This window comes from Diuraphis noxia, unplaced genomic scaffold, assembly GCF_037042655.1.
Source record: "Diuraphis noxia isolate RWA-SAM2 unplaced genomic scaffold, SU_Dnox_SAM2 contig0004, whole genome shotgun sequence".
NCBI lineage: Eukaryota > Metazoa > Arthropoda > Insecta > Hemiptera > Aphididae > Diuraphis > Diuraphis noxia.
Genome location: NW_028301714.1, coordinates 71839317 through 71862534, shown reverse-complemented (window position 1 = coordinate 71862534; position 23218 = coordinate 71839317). Strand labels below are relative to the sequence as shown.

General features: G+C 28.4%; 1 protein-coding gene and 1 long non-coding RNA gene across 6 annotated transcripts; one reads left to right on the top strand and one right to left on the bottom strand.

Annotated features, from left to right (window-relative positions):
- Positions 1–772: 772 nt before the first annotated feature.
- Positions 773–10447, bottom strand: LOC149056455 (uncharacterized). Its single transcript, XR_016191423.1, has 3 exons — positions 10089–10447; positions 2387–2475; positions 773–1153 (listed from the first exon to the last, which is right to left on the bottom strand). It is a non-coding gene; the product is annotated as an uncharacterized LOC149056455 (long non-coding RNA).
- PGAP2 (Post-GPI attachment to proteins 2) lies at positions 9030–21088 on the top strand. 5 transcript variants are annotated; one of them, XM_089225907.1, is made up of 7 exons: positions 9032–9168; positions 13435–13487; positions 13675–13768; positions 18460–18670; positions 18737–18983; positions 19903–20124; positions 20240–21088. In XM_089225907.1, the coding sequence occupies exons 3-7, from the start codon at positions 13746–13748 to the stop codon at positions 20368–20370; spliced, it is 834 nt and encodes a 277-aa protein (XP_089082033.1). In that variant the 5' UTR covers positions 9032–9168; positions 13435–13487; positions 13675–13745; the 3' UTR covers positions 20371–21088. The 5 variants fall into 5 exon arrangements, with proteins under 5 accessions (XP_089082035.1, XP_089082033.1, XP_089082034.1 ...); XM_089225908.1 differs by having other exon boundaries at positions 9055–9172; XM_089225909.1 differs by lacking the exon at positions 13435–13487 and having other exon boundaries at positions 9030–9168.
- Positions 21089–23218: the final 2130 nt, after the last annotated feature.

Below are 23218 nucleotides of genomic sequence, written 5' to 3'. Positions count from 1 at the left end.
ATATTACGAACGTGAATATTCTTTAATAATAATAATTGTATTCAATCACTTTTTAATTTGTTTAAAGTTTGGCTTTTATATTGTGTTTAAAGTAAAGAATTGTTTTCAATTAATTGTACTTTTTCTTCGACTTAAAATAGCTATCGATACATTACTTAGCACTGTCAATATTCTGTCAAATATTAAGATGTGGCTGCGGCTCGCAGTTATGCTAAAGGTATCGTATATTTGTAGTTAAATATATTTTACTTGCGTTAATATAACTTGACGTAGTTAAAACGAACTATAGAATGATAGGTGTAGGTACTTAAAAACTGATTTAATTAGCCAGATTTATTCAAAAACATCTTTTAGTTAAATAATTTATCGTCCGAACAACGGTTCGTATTGTACCTATTATGTTTAAAATGTGTGTACCTACAAGACTAAACGCCTTTCAAAATTCAAACCAAAATGGCTAATATCACTTATAGTAAGTAAACTTACTATAGGTCAGGGATGGGCAACTCACAGTTACTATAGGGCCAATTTTTAGAAGTTTAAAATATAGCGGGCCAGAGCATAGAAAGCAAAAAAAAAAAAAAGGTTATTCAAAATATATATTTTAAATAGCATTTATTTTGTTTATAATGAAATAGGACATAGGTAATACATGTTTATATACCTACTATATAACTATATTGTGACATTTATACATTTAACAATGTTCAATACCAGATAACTATTATTATATCGATAAGATAGAGTATACACTATACTAGACATTATAGATTATAGAGTATAGACGATAAAGTTTAAAATTGTATACCTATACCTAATGCAATTTGAAAATGTAGCCCGGGCCAGATAAAAAAGGCTCGCGGGCCGTCAGTTGCCCACCCAGTTATCACATAGGTGATAGACCTTACTTATACTAGTTATACTTGAGAAACAGTGCATTTTTCTATTCTTCTTCTTGTTAGATTCGGTTTTAAAATAAAGTACATCAGTATTTTACGTTTAATATTACGAGCAACCACTTAACAACTGTTATATCACAAATTTAATTTTTAAATATTTAATTACGTTTTCTTGATAGTTCAACAGCTCTGAATTTTGGTGAACCGTTGACCGTTGGCCGTTTTAAAACCTCCGGTTCACCCGTATAGTACACCTATAAAGATTTAAGAGCAAATGAATCGTTAATTTTAATATTTTTTATTTGTCGTTATAGGAAAACGTACTTATTAACTTACATTCCTAAATAGGAAGTATTAAAGTTACCTTTTGTTCATTAATTACTATATACATTTATACTGTTAAATTGTGTTAGTTTTAAGAAATCCGTATCAATATTTATATTTTTTAGTGTTTATAAACAAATATTTACTTGACAATAACTAAATGATAGTTTGTTACTTGGGGTCATTCTATAGAAAATTAAAAAAAACTTAAACTCTTATTTTCCTAAATATGTACAAAACGTGTAACTTATTTACAATATTTTTAATATTATCATACGAATAATTCAACGGTTTTAAAATCGATTATTTTGAACAAAAATTTCATCAATTTGTAAAATTATTTTACAAAATTCTAATTTTATAATATCGTAATTCTAATTAAATAAATATTAAATACATGCTATAGACAGCTAGGTGAAGTACATAAAATAGGTATATTGTGTAAAAAAAAGCATATACCAACCATTATGTATTGTGCTCGAAACTATAGAAACTTAAGCAAATTAAAAACAAAAGTGGGTGTTATTTTTTCATATTACCTACTCCGACTTTGCACAGTTGACACTCCTGCACTGTCCGCAGTCTACACAATACGGATAATCCAATATCTTACATTGAAATATAATACTACTTAAATATCTACATATATACACTAGGTGGGTATACTGTAAAAGTATAAATATTAATTGAATATGATTTTAATGTGACGTTATTGATTTAGGTTAAATAATATCTGTATAAATAGCGGATAAACTGCATTATATTAAGCACATTTGAATTGGTTTGATTAATATTATGATAGATATCTATACTTTTAATCGTGATCAAACCACTATAAACAGTGTTAAAACCAGTGGCACAACTAGGGTTAACATTTTGACGGAGGAGAGACAGTGTTTTCTATGCGTATTTACTTTACTTTCTTTTCCGCGTTCAAAACATAACATACTTCTAACAACAACAAATCTACATTAAATACCTATAATATAAACACAACATACATTCTAACACGAACATATGTTCAGCGGGGCCCATTATCTTCTTGAAGAATAAATAAATGAAAAATAAAAATTTGCATTTCGAAATCCATAAAAGTAAATGTTGATAATTTTTCTTTGATTTTATTTTATTATTTTTTAATATTATAGATATAGGTTACGAACCTGTCATCTATTATCAAACAGATATTCAAAGATATTGAGGGTCAGCGGAAGTCCAGAGCCGTGTTGTCTTCTGTGTCCTTCAGTAAAACCTATAATCAGAAATTGAACTTAAGTGTGTGGAGATCGCTGCGTAACAGGTAAGACGAAGCTGAATATTATTATCACTAGACATTAGTTCGGCCACTTTGGCCACCATCACGGACAAAAATTAATGACGAAACCTGGTATTCTGACCACGTCAACCATCAACTGTAGTTTAGAGTCTATGACCCGCATGCAACGACGCATCGTACCGGCTTTCCAACGAGCGGTATCCGACCGCTGTCCACTGGGTGTGAGGCAGCCGTGTACACCATTGTAAGCCGGGTACAAAACTATGGTGAACCAGGTTATACATTGCGTGGAGCACTACCAGGTTAACCATGCGGGCGCCAAAGTACACCGTGTTAAACAGAGGTAACCAAGATATACCACGCGGTGCATCGTCTTCATGTATATCTTGGTAAAACGATTATACCGCCCTTTTGCGAATCGATCAATACCGTCGCCGATTGGTGATAATTCGGTTGGCTGTAGTTCGTTAAAAACGTCTCTCCACCGAGCGGTATCTGATCGCTATCCACTAGGTGCGAGGCAATCGTGTACACCATTGTATACCGGGTACAAAACTACGGCGAACCAGGTTACACATTGCGTGGAGCACTACCAGGTTAACCATGCGGGCACCAAAGTACACCGTGTTAAACAGAGGTAACCAGGATACGCCGCGCGATGTACCGTCCTTAGTGTATAATATCTAGGAAGCTCGATTATACCGCCCTTCTGCGAGTCGATCAGTACCGTCGCCGATTGGTGATAATTCGGTTGGCAGTTCGTTAAAAACGTCTTTCCGCCGAGCGGTACCTGATCGCTATCCATAAGGAGTGAGGCAATCGTGTACACCATTGTATACCGGGTACAAAACTATGGTGAACCAGGTTATACATTGAGTGATGCACCACCAGGTTGACCATGCGGGCACCATAGTACACCGTGTTAAACAGAGGTACTCCAGGATAATACATTACAGATACACGGTGCACCGTTGTCGTATACCTTGGTAGCACGACTATACCACCCCTCTGCGAGTCGCTCGGTACCGTCGCCGCTTGGTGATAATTCGATTGGTAATCCGTCTGATGCGTGGCCGTATGAGTCAATATGCTCCTGACACATGTTGATGCTTATGACGTCAGAATGACAGTTATCGCCACGATGGTGGCCAAAGTCGCCTGGCTCATGGCTGTTATATATTATACTAATTATAGTCCGCTTCGTCTTAGGTCCACCGAAAAGACAAGATTTTCATTTCAAACCAATGATTATAAACTACGTATTTGCTGAAGTAATAAGTGAAAACAGCTGCAAGCGCGTTAAATGATTTGACAATGATAATACGAGTATTATAATATAGTAACACATAATAATAATAAAATAATTTTATTTCGAAAATGTTGTTTTGTACTGAATTCAAAATATTATATAGGTATATTGGTATATATAAAATATTCCTCAAACCGTTAAGAGTACGTAACAGTGGTATTTGAAAAACTTGATGATAAGAACATTATCTGTGTTTGTACGTTGGTTTTTTACGATAACTCACTTAAAAATTGAATTATCGTAAAAAACCAACGTACAAACACATAATGTTCTTACCATCAAGTTTCATAATAGGTCGATTCACTGTAATTTTTAAACTAAAGGAACTACCTATACAAGTGTTCTGCTGAGCGTAAATTTGTTATATTACGCACTGGTAAGACGGAGACAACAATTAATATCTGCACTGTTACGTACTCTTAATAGATCTCGAAGAAATGAATGTTAACCTTTAAAGGAATTATCTTGACGGTTGTACTCATCTTAAATAATATGCCATATGTGTATATTCCGAGGACATGAATTAGACCTACGTATTATAATGACTGCGGTAATGAGACAAAGTTCATCAATCGTTTTTTGTTTCTTTCCAAGTCCCTTTTAGACGAACAAGAACAAAAAAGTCAAACGGTTCGGTATATTATATAGTTTATAATCATATCGTCGCGACCGCAGACGTGGGTCTGTGCACGGCGCACACGTACATTGGCTGCATTTGTGTAATATAATACAGTGTCATTGTATATATAGTATAGGTATAATATGTATAATAGAAATCTGTGCTCGTCGACGGGTAAGTATACACCTAACTGTATGTTTAATATACAATACATACGTAATAAATATATATATACATACGTACCTACAGTGGCGTGGCGAGGTAAAAGTTACATGTGGGCGAAGTGGACTTAAAGAGGCTCTTTTAAAAATTTTTTTAACTTCTGTCATATTTCTCTATGGTTAATTATAAAGCCCTATGGAACGCGAGGCCCTTTGAGGTGTGAGGCCGTGGGCAATGGCCCACACCTCCCACGCCTAGCGCCGCCACTGCGTACCTATATAACTATGGAAGAACACGAGTTCCGTTGAGTGCAGTATGTCAGTATATACAACTGCCGTATATATATTATAATCATATTTTGTTCCCATGTACCTACGTCCTCGCGTAAAAACAATAATAATAATATAACAGTTTGAAACCCCCGAAAAAAAAATATATACATAAATAAATATAGCGGATAGGTTCCTAACCCGGGTCGGCGTGGTTGTCCTCGTTATATTATACCGCACACACGCACCTGCAGCACGGTAAGCGAAGGCCAAGACGACGACGACGGTTCCGAGGCAGCCATGGCCCGACGCATTTATATAATATACCGAAAGGGAAACGGAAAACGGTTATTTGTACGTTCTTCTTTTGTACACACATCCCATGTTTATTATAAAAGCCAAGGGTGTTGCGGTCTTCGCTTTTTTTTTACTTTTCCTATATGTATAGGTACAGCTAGGTAGTATATATAGGCATATATATGTGCATTACTATAATAAATATTGTTTGCCACATGGTAATATAATATAATATTATACACACGTCGGCGTGATGATCAACAGGTACATTATTGTTGCACCATACAACAGGTGGTGGCGAACAGGAGCGCTATTCTGCTAATTAAACTACGCCCTATGTACGCGCGCACTTGGCTTACTCCATTGGCATAGTACACTATTCCACTAAAATTCTCGCTTGGCATACTTCGCGTACACGGCGTACTGTGCTTTCTTAAAGTATGCTAACTACGACATGTCGGGAGGTGTCTCTCTTGACTTACTTGGCGTACTTTGGTATTCAATTTGATAATCATTCGAAATTGTTCTCATAGTTTGTAGTTTATATTATTTGTTTATCTACATCGCGTCTTATATGCAGTTTTTAAGTTACCAGGTACCTATACACTCCATACGAGCGAGGGACGTAGTGTTTGCTGCAGGGATTCGTCCGCGACGGGTCGATAACTATCTCACGGCCGTATAACACCACGCGTGTGGGTACCGTTATAACATATTATTATATATAATATTGTACAATACATGCGCGCGATTGACGTTGGTGCGGGTGGTGTAAGGAGGAACGCGTTTAGTGTTGAAATATTTTTATTTTTTAAACGAATTTCGGGGTTGTTACACTCGCGGAAAGGGCCATCTGCAGTACCTACACCGCTGCTGCAATAGCACCGCGGTTGTTTCCGCATCCGGAGTTTCCGGAATGCCGATAATGCATCATCGCGGACGACGTTCGATTTTCAAAAACGTCTCCCGAGTGGCCGAGTGTACATTCACGAGTACCGTTATCGTAGTAAATTACGAACCAGCGAAAGGTATACACGGGCCGGTTACAGGCGTTTCACTTTTTTTCTCCTTTGCAGCCGCCCTTATTTTATATTGTATAAGAAAACGATAAATATTGCAGTGATGATTATCCGTTTGCTGGTCGGCTGTATAGGCGCGGTCGTTAACGGTGCGTTATTTTTCGTCGGTCGAAAATGACCAACAGCTCATCAAACAATAATATATATACCTGTACATAAATGTATAGATTCATACCGGCGCGATCGAAATGCGGAAATTGCTTTCGTAAAACGTGTCGTCCGTTTTGCGGCGGAAACGTCACCGTACAGGGCGACATAACAATAAAAATAAAACCACATACGCATGACGACACCGTCCTTCCATTTTATATGGCTTTAAAGACGACTATTTCGTGGAAATAATAATTATTATTTATTTTATATTATTACCTACTAACGCGCGCCGAACGAACGCAGTATACAATAATATCGCATAATATTACAAATGTTTAGCGTTCATCCAGCTGCTGTCGTCCAGGCTGTCGTTATCTTAGACTTAAAATATTACAAGTCCATGGTCGTTATAAAGAACAATATGATACTATTGCATACGCGTATATTATTTATGTACAATAAAATATTAATACCTAATAATTTATTGTTACGAAGACGTGTCGTAATTATATTAAACCATGGGCAGTTAGTACGTCATGTCTGTAATACCACCGTTTTTCTTCGGTTGTGAAAAGCACGTCAGCATATTACAGTGTTTACTTACATCTAAATATAATATCCTGTAAAAGGAAATAAAAACAGCTACCTAACTAAACTTGCTGCAGTAAACACGCCTAGCATGAAATCAAGAGATATTTGATTTCAATGATGAATATAAAATTATACTATAAATATTGTATGTGGGTACTGATAACGATTAGTTGAAAAGTTACATTAAAAAATTAGAATAATTTAATTTGTCAGATTTGAATTTTTTTTAACATGAATCATTACTTGTTTTATCTGCATAATGTGTATTATATACTATTTGCCTTTTGTTCGTATATTAATTATTCATTAATAAATAAACATATCTTTCGGTTCTAATCCAAATTGTAAATTCCCATGTATACCATATCATGATATATTATGTAATATAAATTCTTTAAACCGTTGCTGTTTGTTGAGTGAAATTGTCTAAACCCCGATGTGAACATATTGGACACAATACCTAAATACATTACGTGCGTGATTGCACAACAAAAAGCGTACTTATATAGGTGACTATTGGTACTCATACCTTAGATCATATATATAAGAAACTAATTATTTGACTTAACTTTTGAAAAAATGTACTTTTCAAAGACAACTAGTTTATGTTCGCATATGACTACATTTATACATTTATGTAAAAAGTTAAGTTATACACATCTAATAAACTATCTATAAATATAATAAAATGTATACACAATAATAATTGGAAATTTATAATTATTTTATATATATATTTTTTTTATTAATTAAAGGCTTCAAATACAAAGGTTTATTAGCCTATATTTTATATTGTATATTATATTGAGCACATATTTAATTTTTTGATTATTTTATACTTCACCATATACATAAATTGATAATTACATCATCAATATTTAACCGTATACCTACTAAAAAAGTTTTGAAACATTCTTTAACATAGTGAAGTATCAATAATTTAATATTAGGATATTCATTTTTAAGGATTTCGCTTATTCCTGGATATATTATATATGCATTTTTATAGGTATATAATATTAATTCTAATAAATAAAAATTTACAATTTAATTAATAATAGTTTGATATATAGTTATAAAACCTAATTTAAATATACCTAATCTAAGACTCATACAATATTTTCAGCCGCCATTTATTACTCTATGGTTCTGCGGTGGTGAAGTGGTATCACAGATTATTTTCATAATATAAATTGCGGTGATAATGTAGAATCCTACATTGTTACCACTTTAGCAAAATAATGTGTACAATATTTTATTGTGTATCATAAAAAATATTTGCAGTATATTATTATTTTAATTTACTTGCTATTTTTATTAACTATTTAGGTATTTTAAATTTACTGTTTACTAACAAGTAATAATAATAAATAAGTTATAATAATTGAATAATTACAATAGTCTCGCAAATAAATTTCATATTTGACCATTTATGTGTTCCTTTACCAGGGGAAAATTTAGGGCCGGACGAGTTGTAACCATAGAATTTTTTTTTTATATTAGAAATATTTACAATCTGTATACAATTAATACAATTAGTTAATTTTAGAAAAATGTTTACAAGGCTTGGGGGCGTGAAAGAAGAGGGCATCCAGTGACACTACTTCAATAATAATTCTTTTTTTATGTTCTATTTAAAAAATAAAAATTTTTATATTTTTTGGCTGTTTAAATAAGTAAATCTCATGAATACTGAGAATTTTCAATTTTGACCTCTCAAATTTCAAACTAAATCCAATTTACTTCCAAAAACCCCTATCGAGGTTTATGATTAAAGCATTTTTTCTACTAGAAAAGTTAAGAAGTTGAAGTTGCACAAACCTAATCGTCTGTAATTATTAGAATGGACAAAATAAAAATAAAATAGTAATTAATTTTCAAGCCCCCCCCTCCCCCCATTGAAAAATCTTGCGTACGCCACTGAAATGAACACACACAGAAATTGACAAATTTTACAAATCACCACTTCTGTATTCTTTAATATTACCACAGATAAAGTTATCGGTCCTATGATTGTGCTTTTCTTATCTATTATAATATGACTATATCACTGTAGTTATTACTTATTATCACAGACTTCTACAGTTACTATACAAAATATTAGAATTATATAAGTCTGTGCTGAATGCTTATTATTATGCATCTGGTCGATTGACAGACAGACCGTCTCTTCACGGAATCATTTTCATCGTATGCAATAATATATTATTGAATTGCAAAATCAACATTATTTGTGGGGACATAACAATTGTACGTATGTAATACATTTTACTTTACGCATTGACATAATATTAATATTTATTTTTATTTTTACCTATCATATATTTTATATTTTTTTGAATTTCACAAAATCTTATACCCATAGAGGATTTAAATAACTATAAGTGCGATGTTAAAATATGATATGGCATGGCATGCTAGACCACATAATAAATATAGCTAGGTGACTACTATAAAGTACTAACTAGATAAGGTACATTAAATATAAAATGCATTCATATTACAGTCCATGTGCATAGGTTACATAAATAAAAGGTTACCTTATCGTGTAACTTATAATATTATATAGGCAGGGCCAGATTAAGGGGGAGGGGGATAAGCGAGCTATAGCACACGGCCCTCCAAAAAAAGGGGCCCCCAAAAAAAACTTGACAGACGATTGAGTTCTTACAATCTTCTTCTTTCTCATCAATTCAAATTTTTAGTTAACTTTAAAACTAATTATGACCCAGACATTGATTCATTAAATAACTGTATTCAGTTTTACTATAATTATCTCGATGATAACTTGAAAACAGAAATATCACATTTTTATTATATTATATCAAAACAGTTTCTTCAGATATTGAGTATTGACAATTGTGGTGCTATAGCAAAACTTCTATATGAACGACAACTTATTGAAGTTTTTCCAAATGTATGTATTGCACTGAGATTATACCTGACGAACAAAATAAATATCCTAACTGTTTTTTTTTTCTGATATAATTAAGATTTTTAACTGATTCTGAAAATTATGTTTTCTAGCCCTATACAACTATCGATAGTGATATCATATTATACGATTCAGTTTCGTAATTACATTTAGTCCTCCTACATTTGGCTATTAAATGTTCTACAAAAAGATTTCCTTTCGATAATAATATAGGTACAGTAAAATAGGTACATACATAAATTTTGAATTATGCCTTGAGTGCTCAATCCATGGTGCATCGTCTTTTTTCCAATCACCAATCCAAACAAGTTCACAGGAAAAACATTTTATGGCATCTTTTGTTCCTCTGTACCAATATTATATATGAAGGAAATCCAGACAATGAAAATTTGTTTTGAGATATAGCTGATGGAGATAAATTAAATTAGTATTTATAATCTTGGCGTAAACGAAGTATATTCTGAATATGCGGGAAATTGTTTATTTAGCACCAAAGAAACTAATAATGAAGACAAATATTTGGTAGTTTTTTGAAAGTCCGTGTTTTTTAATGACATTGAAAATTGTTACTATAAAAAAATTGATTTTGTAAGAAAAAATATGAGTAAATTTTTTTACGACTGACTAAAAAATTCAGTGTAGCCAGTTCATGTGTAAGTATTAAATTGATGGCAAGTAATCACATTTTTAATAAAATTCTATGATCGTGAGTTACACGGTGAAACATGTGGAAATGCCTGCTTAAACTGATGAAATCTTGTAAAAAAGGTGTTCAAAACATACAAATATATATCTACCCAAAACTATTATATTGATATTGTGTTCTTCAGTAGGTATATACATTAACTTTGTTCTCCATAAATATTTCTCGACAATACGTTATTATTACGGTTTACCTTTTCAGCTGTAATGAGTGTCGTTTAATGTACAGCAGCAGTGGTGACTGGTGACGAGTGATAGATTATTATAAATTGTAATAGATATACATTATACATAAATATACAATGTTGAGTAATGGTGTGTAATATGTATTCTACTTATATACGTCATTTGTGAGCAATAATAATGTTTGTTAGTTGTTTCGTAGTTTTGTTTCATGTTTGTCAATTTTGCTGGGATAAGCTACAATTTATCATATGATACGGGAAAAATTGATTTTTAAGTATAATATATTGTGCAATTAAGAAATGTCATTATAATTTCTATAGTGAACTACCTAATTTAAATTATTTTAGAATTTTAGATACCTTGATACTTTCAAAAGTAACTTTCCCAACACTAAATTTAATCCTTTAGGAGGTCCATACCAAATTAATTTAATGTATATGATATGATAAGTTTGTAAAAATAAATATTGTTATAGATATCCTCGTAAAATACATTTTTTACTAAAATGAATATTTTTAAGCTAAGTAGCCACCTAGGTGCCAATTTTATCTTTTGTACAGGTAATTGTTAAATTTTAAATCAATTTAGGAATTAATTGATATTGAGTACGTATTAAAACATTTTATTGTAATCAGATGAGATACCTAATGAAATCTGATAAAATATACGTAGAAAAAAACACTAAATATAGACACAGAATAATTAATAATTAATAATATTACATTCCTATATTATTCTTACGGCCCACATACCTATAGTAATTAGCAGCTATGTAGGGCTTAAAAACTCAATTTCATGATTTTTGCAAAAATCGGTTAATACCTTGATTTATTTTAAAAAAAATCAAAAATTATTTGGTGTGGACACACCAAGGTGATAACGCGCGGCTTTATAATATTACAGTGAATCGACCTGTTATTAAACTATGATTATTATTATAAGTTAAAAATAAGAACGTTATGTTTTTTTACCATATTTCAATTTTTCTGTATGTCTTGAGCATTTTTAATTGTAATTTAAAACGTTCAAAATATATCTTATGTATTACTTATGAGGTATCTATCTTTCATTTGACTTATTTTTTTAACCTGTTTTTTCCTATTAGTAAATTTATCATTATTATATTTCATATACTAGAGGTTACACCTAGGTTAAATGATAAGGCAATAACCTTGTACCTATGTAACCTGTGCACATGGACTGTAATAATGAACGTATTATACTTTTAATATGCCTTACATAGTTAGAACTTAGAAGTTAACTATATTAAATCAAATTAGTTCGTATTTAGTCGCCATTAACTTGATTCCTCTTAACATTTGCGCTCTTATTCATTTTTATTAAGTATTATAGTATTAATTAGGTAATAGCTAGTGTGTATTATATTATATTTATTATTAATTTGTTATAATTTTTCGTTAGACCAATTATAGGTATGCTATATATAAGTTAAAGGCATAAGAATATAATATGAAAATGTCCGGTAATTTGTTATTTAAAATAATAGGTAATAATAATAACCCTACTATTATATAAATATTATTATGATGGGTGGGTTAGTAAGAAGATATCAGCTAGTGCACCATGATCTTCTCTCTCTTTCTGACCCGATATATGACGCAACACATCAAATTTATGTTTAGCAGGACCACCTCGATCTATGTTATTATTTTTAATATTAGAGTAAATTCACTTATTATAAAATTTTAAGCTAAGAACATAAAACATTTCTCTCCGTTTCTTTTAGGATATTTTAATTTTTATAAAATTTAATAATGTTCTTACCAAGATTTATAATATATTTCACTCCTCCAACATATATTCGCTATTGTGCTGCATTTAGACCTAGCTATATATTTTTGCCTCAACAAAAATGTATGTACCTGCTATTGGCCTATAGACCTAACAGATAAATCAAATATAAATGTGTGGCTCAATTTATATTTCAAGTTGTTAACATAGAGTCATAGACTAAAAACGATTAAATTTATTTTAAATATGAGAAAATGTCCATTTATTTATAACATTCTGGAGAGGAATTTTTATAATATTTTACTTAGAGGAAGAAAGTACTTACTAGGTACTTATTCATTCATTTATTTTCATCATGGATGTGATGTGAATACAGTTAAATACTTAATTCTTGATATTACTTGGTACCTAATCATTAAAATTAGTAATTACTAATTATCAACCCGTATTGCTATGTTTTTTCTGCAGTGCCTACATTATACTAAAGAATTCTCAAGATACATAAATCCGTGATACAAAAGAATAAATATTTCAAAGATAGGTTTGTACGTCGATACGGATATACTTAAGTTAAAAATGTGATTATAATTTTACACAATAATAAATGTGTTTGCTGACAATGCCTGATATTCAATCCTTACCATTATTAAACTCTAATATAGCCAATATATGTAGTTATTATTATAGGTTCTTAATAGGTATTCTGTTACACGCTGTCTATTATAATAGATAAATTATATTTGTAGGTATTATTATTATTATTTATTATTATTCATGATATAATAACGTATTTTACGTTTGATTATTATTTTTTTTTAAAATATAATTCGCACTTGTGTTTTATTTTATTTTTTAAACTATTTTATCAGTATTATACAACATATTAAATTACATTACTAACTGTTGAACAAGCAATCTAATCAGTTCTTCTAATTTTGTAGGTATGTATAAAAAACTGGAGAATGGTACCTACAGTAGCTTAAATTTCTATTAGGTATGTAGCTACCTTATTGTATCCATAATAATTAAATATTTTAACCATGATAAATTAGTTTCATTACATTGTAAAATTATGAAAAAAACATTATGAAGTGATATATTCAGAAAAACTAATATTAGTTTTGAAGTTATTTTAATTATTAAGACATTATATAGTAAGTTATTATCCTTTATGTTTTTAGATAAATGTAAATATCAAACTTCGATTTGTAAGAAACCAGTTGATATTGAATAGTCTAACAACAACATTTTCATGGAGATGGAGGAACATAACGAGTGGGTACTAACTATTATACGTTCACTACATATTAATTTATAAAATAAAATAAGATATAACAATAATTAATTTTTACATAGATTATAGAAGCCATTATATATAGAAACTTAACCTAGAAATATTTTCATGTGTCCTAATATAATCGTAAATTATATCATAAATAAATAGAAATTAAGTGTAGTTAGATATATAACATTTAAAATAGTAATTTTAATACCATCTTAAAATTAGTCTAATCTAATAAGCCAATTAGATACATTATATTTGAAAATTGATAAATATACTTTATATATCTTGTAAATTATAATTTAAGTATGCATAATGGTTATATTATTATATATATAATTATATATACATCTAAATCAATTAATCAATATACATTGATAAAAATTTAAACGATGTCTTTATTTAAGACAAATTTACGTTGTACATTTTCTTTAACAAAATTAATATTATAGTAGAAGATTCGATTTCTTGGTGTCCTATTTGAAAGCATTTTTAATATCAAAGTAAGTTGTAATAGTATTTTTAAATAACAAAATATAATATATTATTACGTAAATTATGGCTTATATATTTTTATTTTTTTGTTGCTTCGCGTATTATTCTTGTTTAAAACTTTGAGGTGATGGCTATATAATGTAGACGCTATACGCCTATACAGTATATACATCATACTATTTGTACTCTATAATTATAATAATTTTGTCCAATTATTGATGTGTTATTTTTAATAAGAATACAAAATACACCCATGTGGGCGTGTGACTAATATTATAGTAATTTTTACCTATAAATACCTATATTCTATATTTCTATAACCTACATTTTAAAAATATTTATGAAACAATGTTTTAGAATATTTGGTTTTTGTTTAACATATAGTCATATAGATGAAGCCATTGAGGTTTGGCCGGTTTTTTGCACATCTCCACTCGACATCCAACCATAAACTGATTTTAAAAGCATAGTGAGGGCGACTGGGTGACACAGGGGGTTGCGGAGAATTGGCATGTTCTCTCGCTGGATATAGAGTATAAATTTAAATTTAAAGGAGTGCCTAGTTTTGGAGTTAAGTAACTTTGTGGACTAAGGATAATAGTTGTTATTACAAAAATATGACCATATGTAGGCTATGATTTTGACTTGAATGACAATTTAAAAAAAAAATGGCCAAAATTCATGAAAATCACTCGCTGACTAGCCAACTTTATTAGGATCCGGTGTTGCAACTTGCAAATAGTGTTATCCTGTCCATTGAGCCTTGATTATTCAAACAGTTGGTGCCTAATATACACATATTGAAATTGATCTTTACATACAATATACCACCACATAGGTACATAATATTCTAAAGCCAAACGGGACACACTGGACACACGATTTTAGTTTTGTTCCATTCTGAATAGATTTCATTTTATTTTGACCTATTGACCCATTGTGGCAGTGTCCATATAATATGTTGTCACTCGTCTGACAAAATAAGGAATAATTTGAGTAGTGAATCTGAAATCAATTCATGAATCATGACATAAATAATTATAAACAACTTGGTATGATCGTAAAAGTCCAGAAAAAATTGAAGTTTGTGCTACACGGTCACTTGCTTAACTTATATCCATATTATAATTGAGCTTTATTAATATTATTAATTATTATTTCTTTACCATCTTATTTGTTTTCGTATACGCTAGTATGCTTCGCTAAACGATAGGTATATCGTACGTGCCCGGGGTGCCACTACCGAAGAATCTGATCATCTATTATCTATAAGTGTCGAAACTTTACGATCATATCTCAATGCTATAATTATTATAGCATCGTAAATATTGTTTATCATTTTTATGAATGTTACAAAATATTATAGGTATTTGGAGTAGGTATAATATTAAAATCTATATAGTAATTTATCATTTATAATTTGAAGACTTAATATACTGAATTAAATTAAATATAATACTGAATTATTTAGTTTTACCCAACTGTAGGCTGTAAAATAATATCTACACAGATAATTTTTATTATTTAATTAATATGCTCATTGATTAAATGATGCATTATTGTATAGTTGTTGTCGGATAACTTAACACGACGGAAGTGGCGAGAACGGCAAAACTATAGTGGTTTTCCGTATGGGCTTAATCGGTCTCCATTTTTTGATGTTATGCTGCTATTTATACTTTACATCAATTGTTGCTAAAAATGTAAAAAATAATATCATGTCAATATAGTTATAAAAACCAATAATTTGTGGCTTTTGAGTTATCGAAAGACACGAATTTCATAATTTTATTTAGCACTTATATTAAATTATAGTAGATAATACAAAAGACAAACTAAGAATAATTTTTTTCTTCTAAATTACACTCAACAAGTATCTAAGTCTAGTACACCTAAAACTTATTACTGTAGTATACTGTATACGTGTAAATGCTATATAGTTAAACCTATAAGAATATACGATAATGATACTATAAAGCTATTATTACTTAAGCAAGAATTACTATTATTTATTAGTTATAAATTAAAATACTATCTTGAAGCAATAATCTGCTCAGTAATATCATAAATTTTATTTGCTATTCACAATAATAATTGGCATATTGCGTAGTGCGTATATTATTAATACAATGAGTATTCGATTACTCGTGTGTCGTGATTGACATTTGACTTTAAATTACTGAAAATAATGTTTGTCATTATAATTGAAATGTTTCGTTTTGCTACTTATATTATATGTCATCGATTTAATATTAACACTAAACAGTAAACACTAATATAAAATATATATTAATATGCCAATATATAAATTTATTGACTGTGTAAGAAACGTATTTGAGTATTTCTGATATTAGGTCAAATAAATTTGTCATATAATTTTATTGCGTCAGCCATCAGGATAGTTTGCAGTTTTTCGAAGAATGATTGAAATAAAATTATGTTTGTTACAGTATAGTAGCGGGTAGGCATGTATATAGGTTATGCGAAATTACGAAGGCCATACCAAGACTGTAAAGGCGGGTTTCCACAATGCGCGTGTGCTGTGTACACTTAAAATGTCCAACAACATGGTAAAGTGGTTATTCACGTGGTAACCTAACCCAACCAATCAATCACAGAAAAGGATTTGCGCGAACGTGTGTAGTGGAAACCCGCCTTAAAGTGTCTATAAGTTGTAACCATTATAACATACACCTATTGAAGTTTGTGATTATGATTTATAAGTTATAACTCATAACCTACTATTTTATACACTTGACACGTCTTGTAATAATTTATAGCCTTAAAACTTGAAAACTTTTCAGTATAATTTTATGATAAACTATTTTTTTATAGTAACTATCCATCCTGTATTATAAAAACATTTGAGTATTATTGGGATTAGGTGCACCTATCTATTCGAGATTCAACAATGTCTTAAGTTTTTACACATTCTGATACTCTGATTTATTCTAAATAATACACATTTTTAAATTTATATAGATAATAATTTTATTTGAATAGCTAATTGATTATGGATAATCGGGAAATTCAACATTCACGATTTTTCAAGATTTATAATCAAATATTTTCGGTTGCTCTTATGGTAGCACTGTTCACTATCAATGACATAATAATAAAAATAATAAAAGCTGATCCGTTAAAAAAAATGATAATAATAATGACAATATAATAGTTTAATAATACGCTATGCTCCTACCTACACTATAGTCCTTTAAATTTTTTATATTTTTATTGTCGTAAATTGATTTTATTGTGTGTTCCTTATTGATACTGTTCGTCGCTTAAATTATTCAGTTGTCTATAAAAACTGAAATGTTGAAATACTTGAAATTCACTAACCGTTCTAAACATCGCGTAGTTCATTTAATTAAATTTAAGTATAATAGATTTATCATTGACATGAGTAAGTTACCTATCCGCCAATAATTAATTGTTTTTTTTTTTTTTCAATAGAAATGTTTAAAACTGTTTATTATGCGTACCTACGCTATCATGTTACTGAACTATAAATTATAAAATAATTTATATAAATTTAACTATCCGCAATTAACTAAACATTTATGTTTTTTTTGTTAACTATAATTATTATATTTTATTTATTTTTTAAGTTTATGTATATTTTATAATCAAAGAATTAGTCTTTAATAAAATACTATAAATATACTAAAGTTATACTTATTCAAATAACCACACTTTTTACTTAAATAAAAATTATGTCCAGCAGAATTATTGATTTAATTACTTTTAATATGTTTAAAATGGGTGCATCTTTTTCAAATTGTTTTTTCCTATTTTATGTATTAGCTTCTTGATGGAGTACAACATTTTTATTTTTGGTTCTTATATTATGTTATTTCACAAATAAAGTTCTTAAACAATGTAGTACTGTACACATCACCTATCTACTGTTTAAAAAATAGGATTTTCATGTATTCCATAAATATATAATATAGGTACCATAATATTCTATTTTTTGCCTGTTATTATGTACCTATGTACTTTAAAAAGACATTTTTTTTTGTAAATATTAAATAGGCATAACTGTTGCCATGAACTGTTGTTCAATACCAACGTCTTGAAAGAAAAACAACCAGTTTCTATAATAATATTTAAAAAGAGTTCTGATTCCTATATGATATTATGTTTTTAGTAATACTTTTTATAACTTTATTTCCTACTTTTCTAGTATGAATGATTTACGACGAATTTCAAGTATGATTCAAAATTATTCAGTATCATGTCCAGATAAACCAGATAAGCGGTATATATTTCAAATCAAAGTATATTGGCTGGCCATAGTTACTTTACTTAGTGTATTGGTTACCTTTGTGTTTTGTGTTTTGTGGACTATATTTTTCAAATTGGAAGATGCTACATCAACACATTGTGGTTATCGAGTATGTTTTTTGAGATTTATAAGTACAATATATTCTTAGTTAACATGTTTATTTTAAAATGTTTAGGTTAAAAATTACTTGCCAACAATATCAACTGCTGTGGGAAACTATCCAGTACAACGGTTTATTTGGACTTTAGTTATAATTGCTCATAGTCCAGTAAGACTCATTGTGGTTGCTATATATTATCAATACTACACTAATATAATTAAGCCATCATTACATTGGTGTGTGGTATTATTAAGATTTTTAACCACTGTTGAAGTATGCTCACTAGTTGTATTATCAATATTTACTTCATCGGATTATTACAGTATGTATTATAATGTTTGATAAATGAGTTATTTTCTTTTAAATCCAAGATTAGACGTATCGAAATACAATATTAGGTTTAATAATTGAAATGTAAATTATATTAAATTTTGTATTATATTTAATTTATTGTGCGATAGTTGATAAGTCTTAAAACCTATGACCTTTTAGAAATTATTAATGAACACGAATCTGTAATACTTGTAATATATTATTTTAGAGACATTAATAACATTATGCTAGGTGTAGTGTTTTCTTCTGTTTTTACTGAATATTCATAATGGTAATGATTTTATGATTTTACATTTTTATGTTTGCTATTATTTATAATTTTAAAGTTATTGCTATTTCTTTTTACATGAATTATTACTTTCTGTTTTATATTCTTTTGGAATATGAGAAACCCAAATATTCATATTTCTTAATTCCTTTAGTCAAATTAGTTTTGATATTAACTGTAATTAACTTTTTATACATATAACTATATAAGATATTTCAGGAAGTTTTGACAGCTTAATATTAAAATAATATTTTAATATGTCATATTATAATAGTAATAAACCCTGTATAATATATACCATTCTATGGATAGTTTCCAATGGATTGGCTATAAAAACGTCTTTATTATTGGCTGTATATCTTGTTATCTGTTAACTAAGTAAAAACTAAGTAAAATTCAATCTTTATTTTAAGATATTTTGAATTTTTTTTTTTTGAATTAAGAAGAAGATAAGAACAAATTATACAATTTAATAATTAACATAATATTATTTAAGATATAATTTTATACTTCATGTTTATTAGGCATAATGAATAATAACTTTTAGTTTTTTATTTTAATTATAAAATGACATTTTTTAAATTTAAGTGTTAAAAAATGTATAAAATACTCAATATTAACTTTTTATATTATTTTTTAGGTATTCATGAAAAAAGTTTTGTCACATTTATCTGTGCTTCTGAACTAAATATGCTTATTTCTTCTATATTATTGAAAAGAGGACGTATTACCAAAACAGTTATGACAAAATTAGAAATACGGTCATTAAAATACAAAATATATTTTACAGTATTCAATATGACTAGTTTTGCAATTGCTGGCTATTGCTTTTTACGACATAATGCTTACTGTGAATCTGGCGGTTTGTACATAATTAAAATCAATTTTCTATGTACACACACACACACACACACACACAAACACACACACACACACATATATATAATATTTACTTAATTCTTTGTATACGATTTCAGTATATACATTTTTTGCTCTCTTTGAGTATTTAGTCGTATTGAGTAATATGGCATTCCATCTTACTGCAGTTTGGGATCTAGCTGGTGTATCATTAGTGGTGGATGATAATTTAAACCTCGCCTATCGTTGATTGGAGTCTGAGTATATTTAGTATAGTATATAAGATCAAAATACATGTATATATATTGCTATAAAATATGCCTACTAAATTGTGATATTAATACCAAATCAAATTATAGAAACATAATTAAAAATTATTCTAATTGTTTTAACTTTACATAAGCATGTAGACTAAGGTTTATTAGTTTGCATACAATATTGGTACATATGGTGTCTCTTTTAAAATGTTTACGTTTGTTATATTGTAAATAATTGTTAGATATCACAGTTTAATTTTATGATTATATTTTATTAAATGCTATAAGAAAGTAAAATTTCTTAATTAGATACCTAAATTACTTTTTTATTACATTTTTATCAAATATTTATAAACTAATTAGGTATTTATTATTGATATACTTATATTTATACAAATATTGTTAGTTTAAACGAATCTCATATTTTTACACAACTTTTTTTATAAAACAAATATATTTAATGTTCTGATTGCTAGTCAATGATTTTTATAAAATATATTGACAGTGATATACGTAATAAGGTAGTATAATTATAACTAGTAAAAACAAAGAATTTTAGTTTTTATAAAAGTTATTTGTGCTACTATTTTTATGTTTATGAATCATGTTTGCTTTGTTATTATAAAACTTTTTTTTAAATACTTAAGCGCACATATTATATTTTTGTTATGTTGGAATTAAAGTACAATATATTGTTGAATAAATACTGAATGTTTATTTTTAAATTGTTAAGTATAGTAAATAGTCCTTATAATAGATTTTTATTTGGAAACCAATTTTACATAATTGTTGAAATGGGACATAGAATAAAATTAAATACTTATGCACTCAGGAGTTTTAGAATTCTAAGTAATAATATATTTATTATTATATTAGTAATAATAATAGCATTGTTACAAAAAAAATAATCTTTACATTTTACATGATAATTTGTAGTGCAGTGCATCTTATAAACTAAATCAGATGATATAAGATAGGTTTTTATCTACTAAATTTTAAGAAAGTAATATTAATGTTTAAACTTAAATTTTATTCCCAACATATTTTCAGATAAAGTATATTTTGAACTATATTAACTAAATACAAATTTGGACAATATTTTAACAAACAAACAATATTATACGTTCACATTATTTTTAATTAAGTATAATATAGTGCCTACTGCCTTGTGTATGTGGAAAAAATACTTTCATAAGATTTATTGAGAGTTTCACATAAGTAATCTTCAAGTTATACTCTCCAAATTGTATAATTTAAAAAAGATTTAAATACTTTTTTTTATACCTCAAATGTTGACTTGTCTAATTTTTAAATAATAATTTATGATCCAAACAGCTTAAAAATTTTTGTACATCCAAAATAAAATACATCACATTAAAGTTTCTATTAATATTTTTTGGTGTAAAATGCATTGCATCTACAAACTGAATCGTCTGTTGAAAACTCAGTTCTGAAAACTCTACCCACTTTTTCATTTTTCCACTCAAAATCTCTTACTTATTAAAATAATTAAAATAATCAATTAAAGAATTTAGATGTGAAATGTGTTTAAAAGACGCAATAGGTACAACAAAAATACTATTTTATCTGAATAGATACTTACTTTAATTTTAAGTTATGTTGAATAACAATTTATTAATACCTATCCACTTGTTATTCAATATTCACTGTACCAAGAAATTTACTATAGTTAAGTCATAGTCAATTTTATCATATATCCATAAGGACTTAATTGTTTTATAACCGTTTTATATGACCCTAAATTATACATAACTCATAATCTATGTTTCACATAATAATATACGATACAATAATATCAAAATAATTTTTATGGAGCACAATAAAATAGACCACTTAAGTCTGAAATCAATAATAATTCTACTAACCAGTAATTATTATTACCTACTGTTTATAATTTGCGAAATAAAAATTATAGCTATATATACTACATATATAAACTTATAAGTGTCAATTATATAGGTACATATCAATTACATTTAGAAGAGTAGAATAAGTACTGTAGTAACTATTTTTTAGGTACCTACCTAGGTATCTATTTTAAACTATTAAGGTAAACTACATTTTTATTACGAGTACCTACCTATAATATTACAGTTAAAAAATAAATAAATAAGATAAGACTTTAATATTATGGTAAGTCACTGATTTCATATTAAAAATTTCTTGAAATGACTTAATTTTGATTAGATACCTTTTTGTATTTTTTGTTCTTCCACTACTTGAATCTTAGAAGTCAGGATTAAAAAGCCAAAGTCCAGGCCAGATGAATGTGTATTGTTGCCGCTATTCTATAATTTGTGAAAATGGTAATCTTTTTAATTTAGTGTCTATGACGACGCTCATTTATGAATGTAATCTTTTATATTGGCAAACTATTTGGTATACCAACTCATTTTATCCGTTGTCCACTGTAGCGTTGTTAAGGTTAAGTAGGTAACTATAATATAGATTTCATGTTCTAAATTAAATTTGTTCAAATGTCAAGTGTTCATAATTCTGCTACGAATATGTTATTTTTATGTAAAGAAGTTAAAAAGATGTTAGCGCACTGTTTTTTTCTCTCTTTGGCACACACTTAACATAAAAAGATATACCTAGGTATTCACGTAAAATCATTAATTTTTCGAGTAATCTAACTAATCTAATTATAAAATTACCCATTAGGCACAAAAATTAAAGAGGGAAATATTTTAGAGGATAAGACACATCAATTTGTCAAAACAATAAATATTATCTCAAACTCTCAAAACAATTTAAAAATCATTTATACCTACCTACCTACCTACTTACAATTTTTTTTTCATTTTAAAAATCAATCAG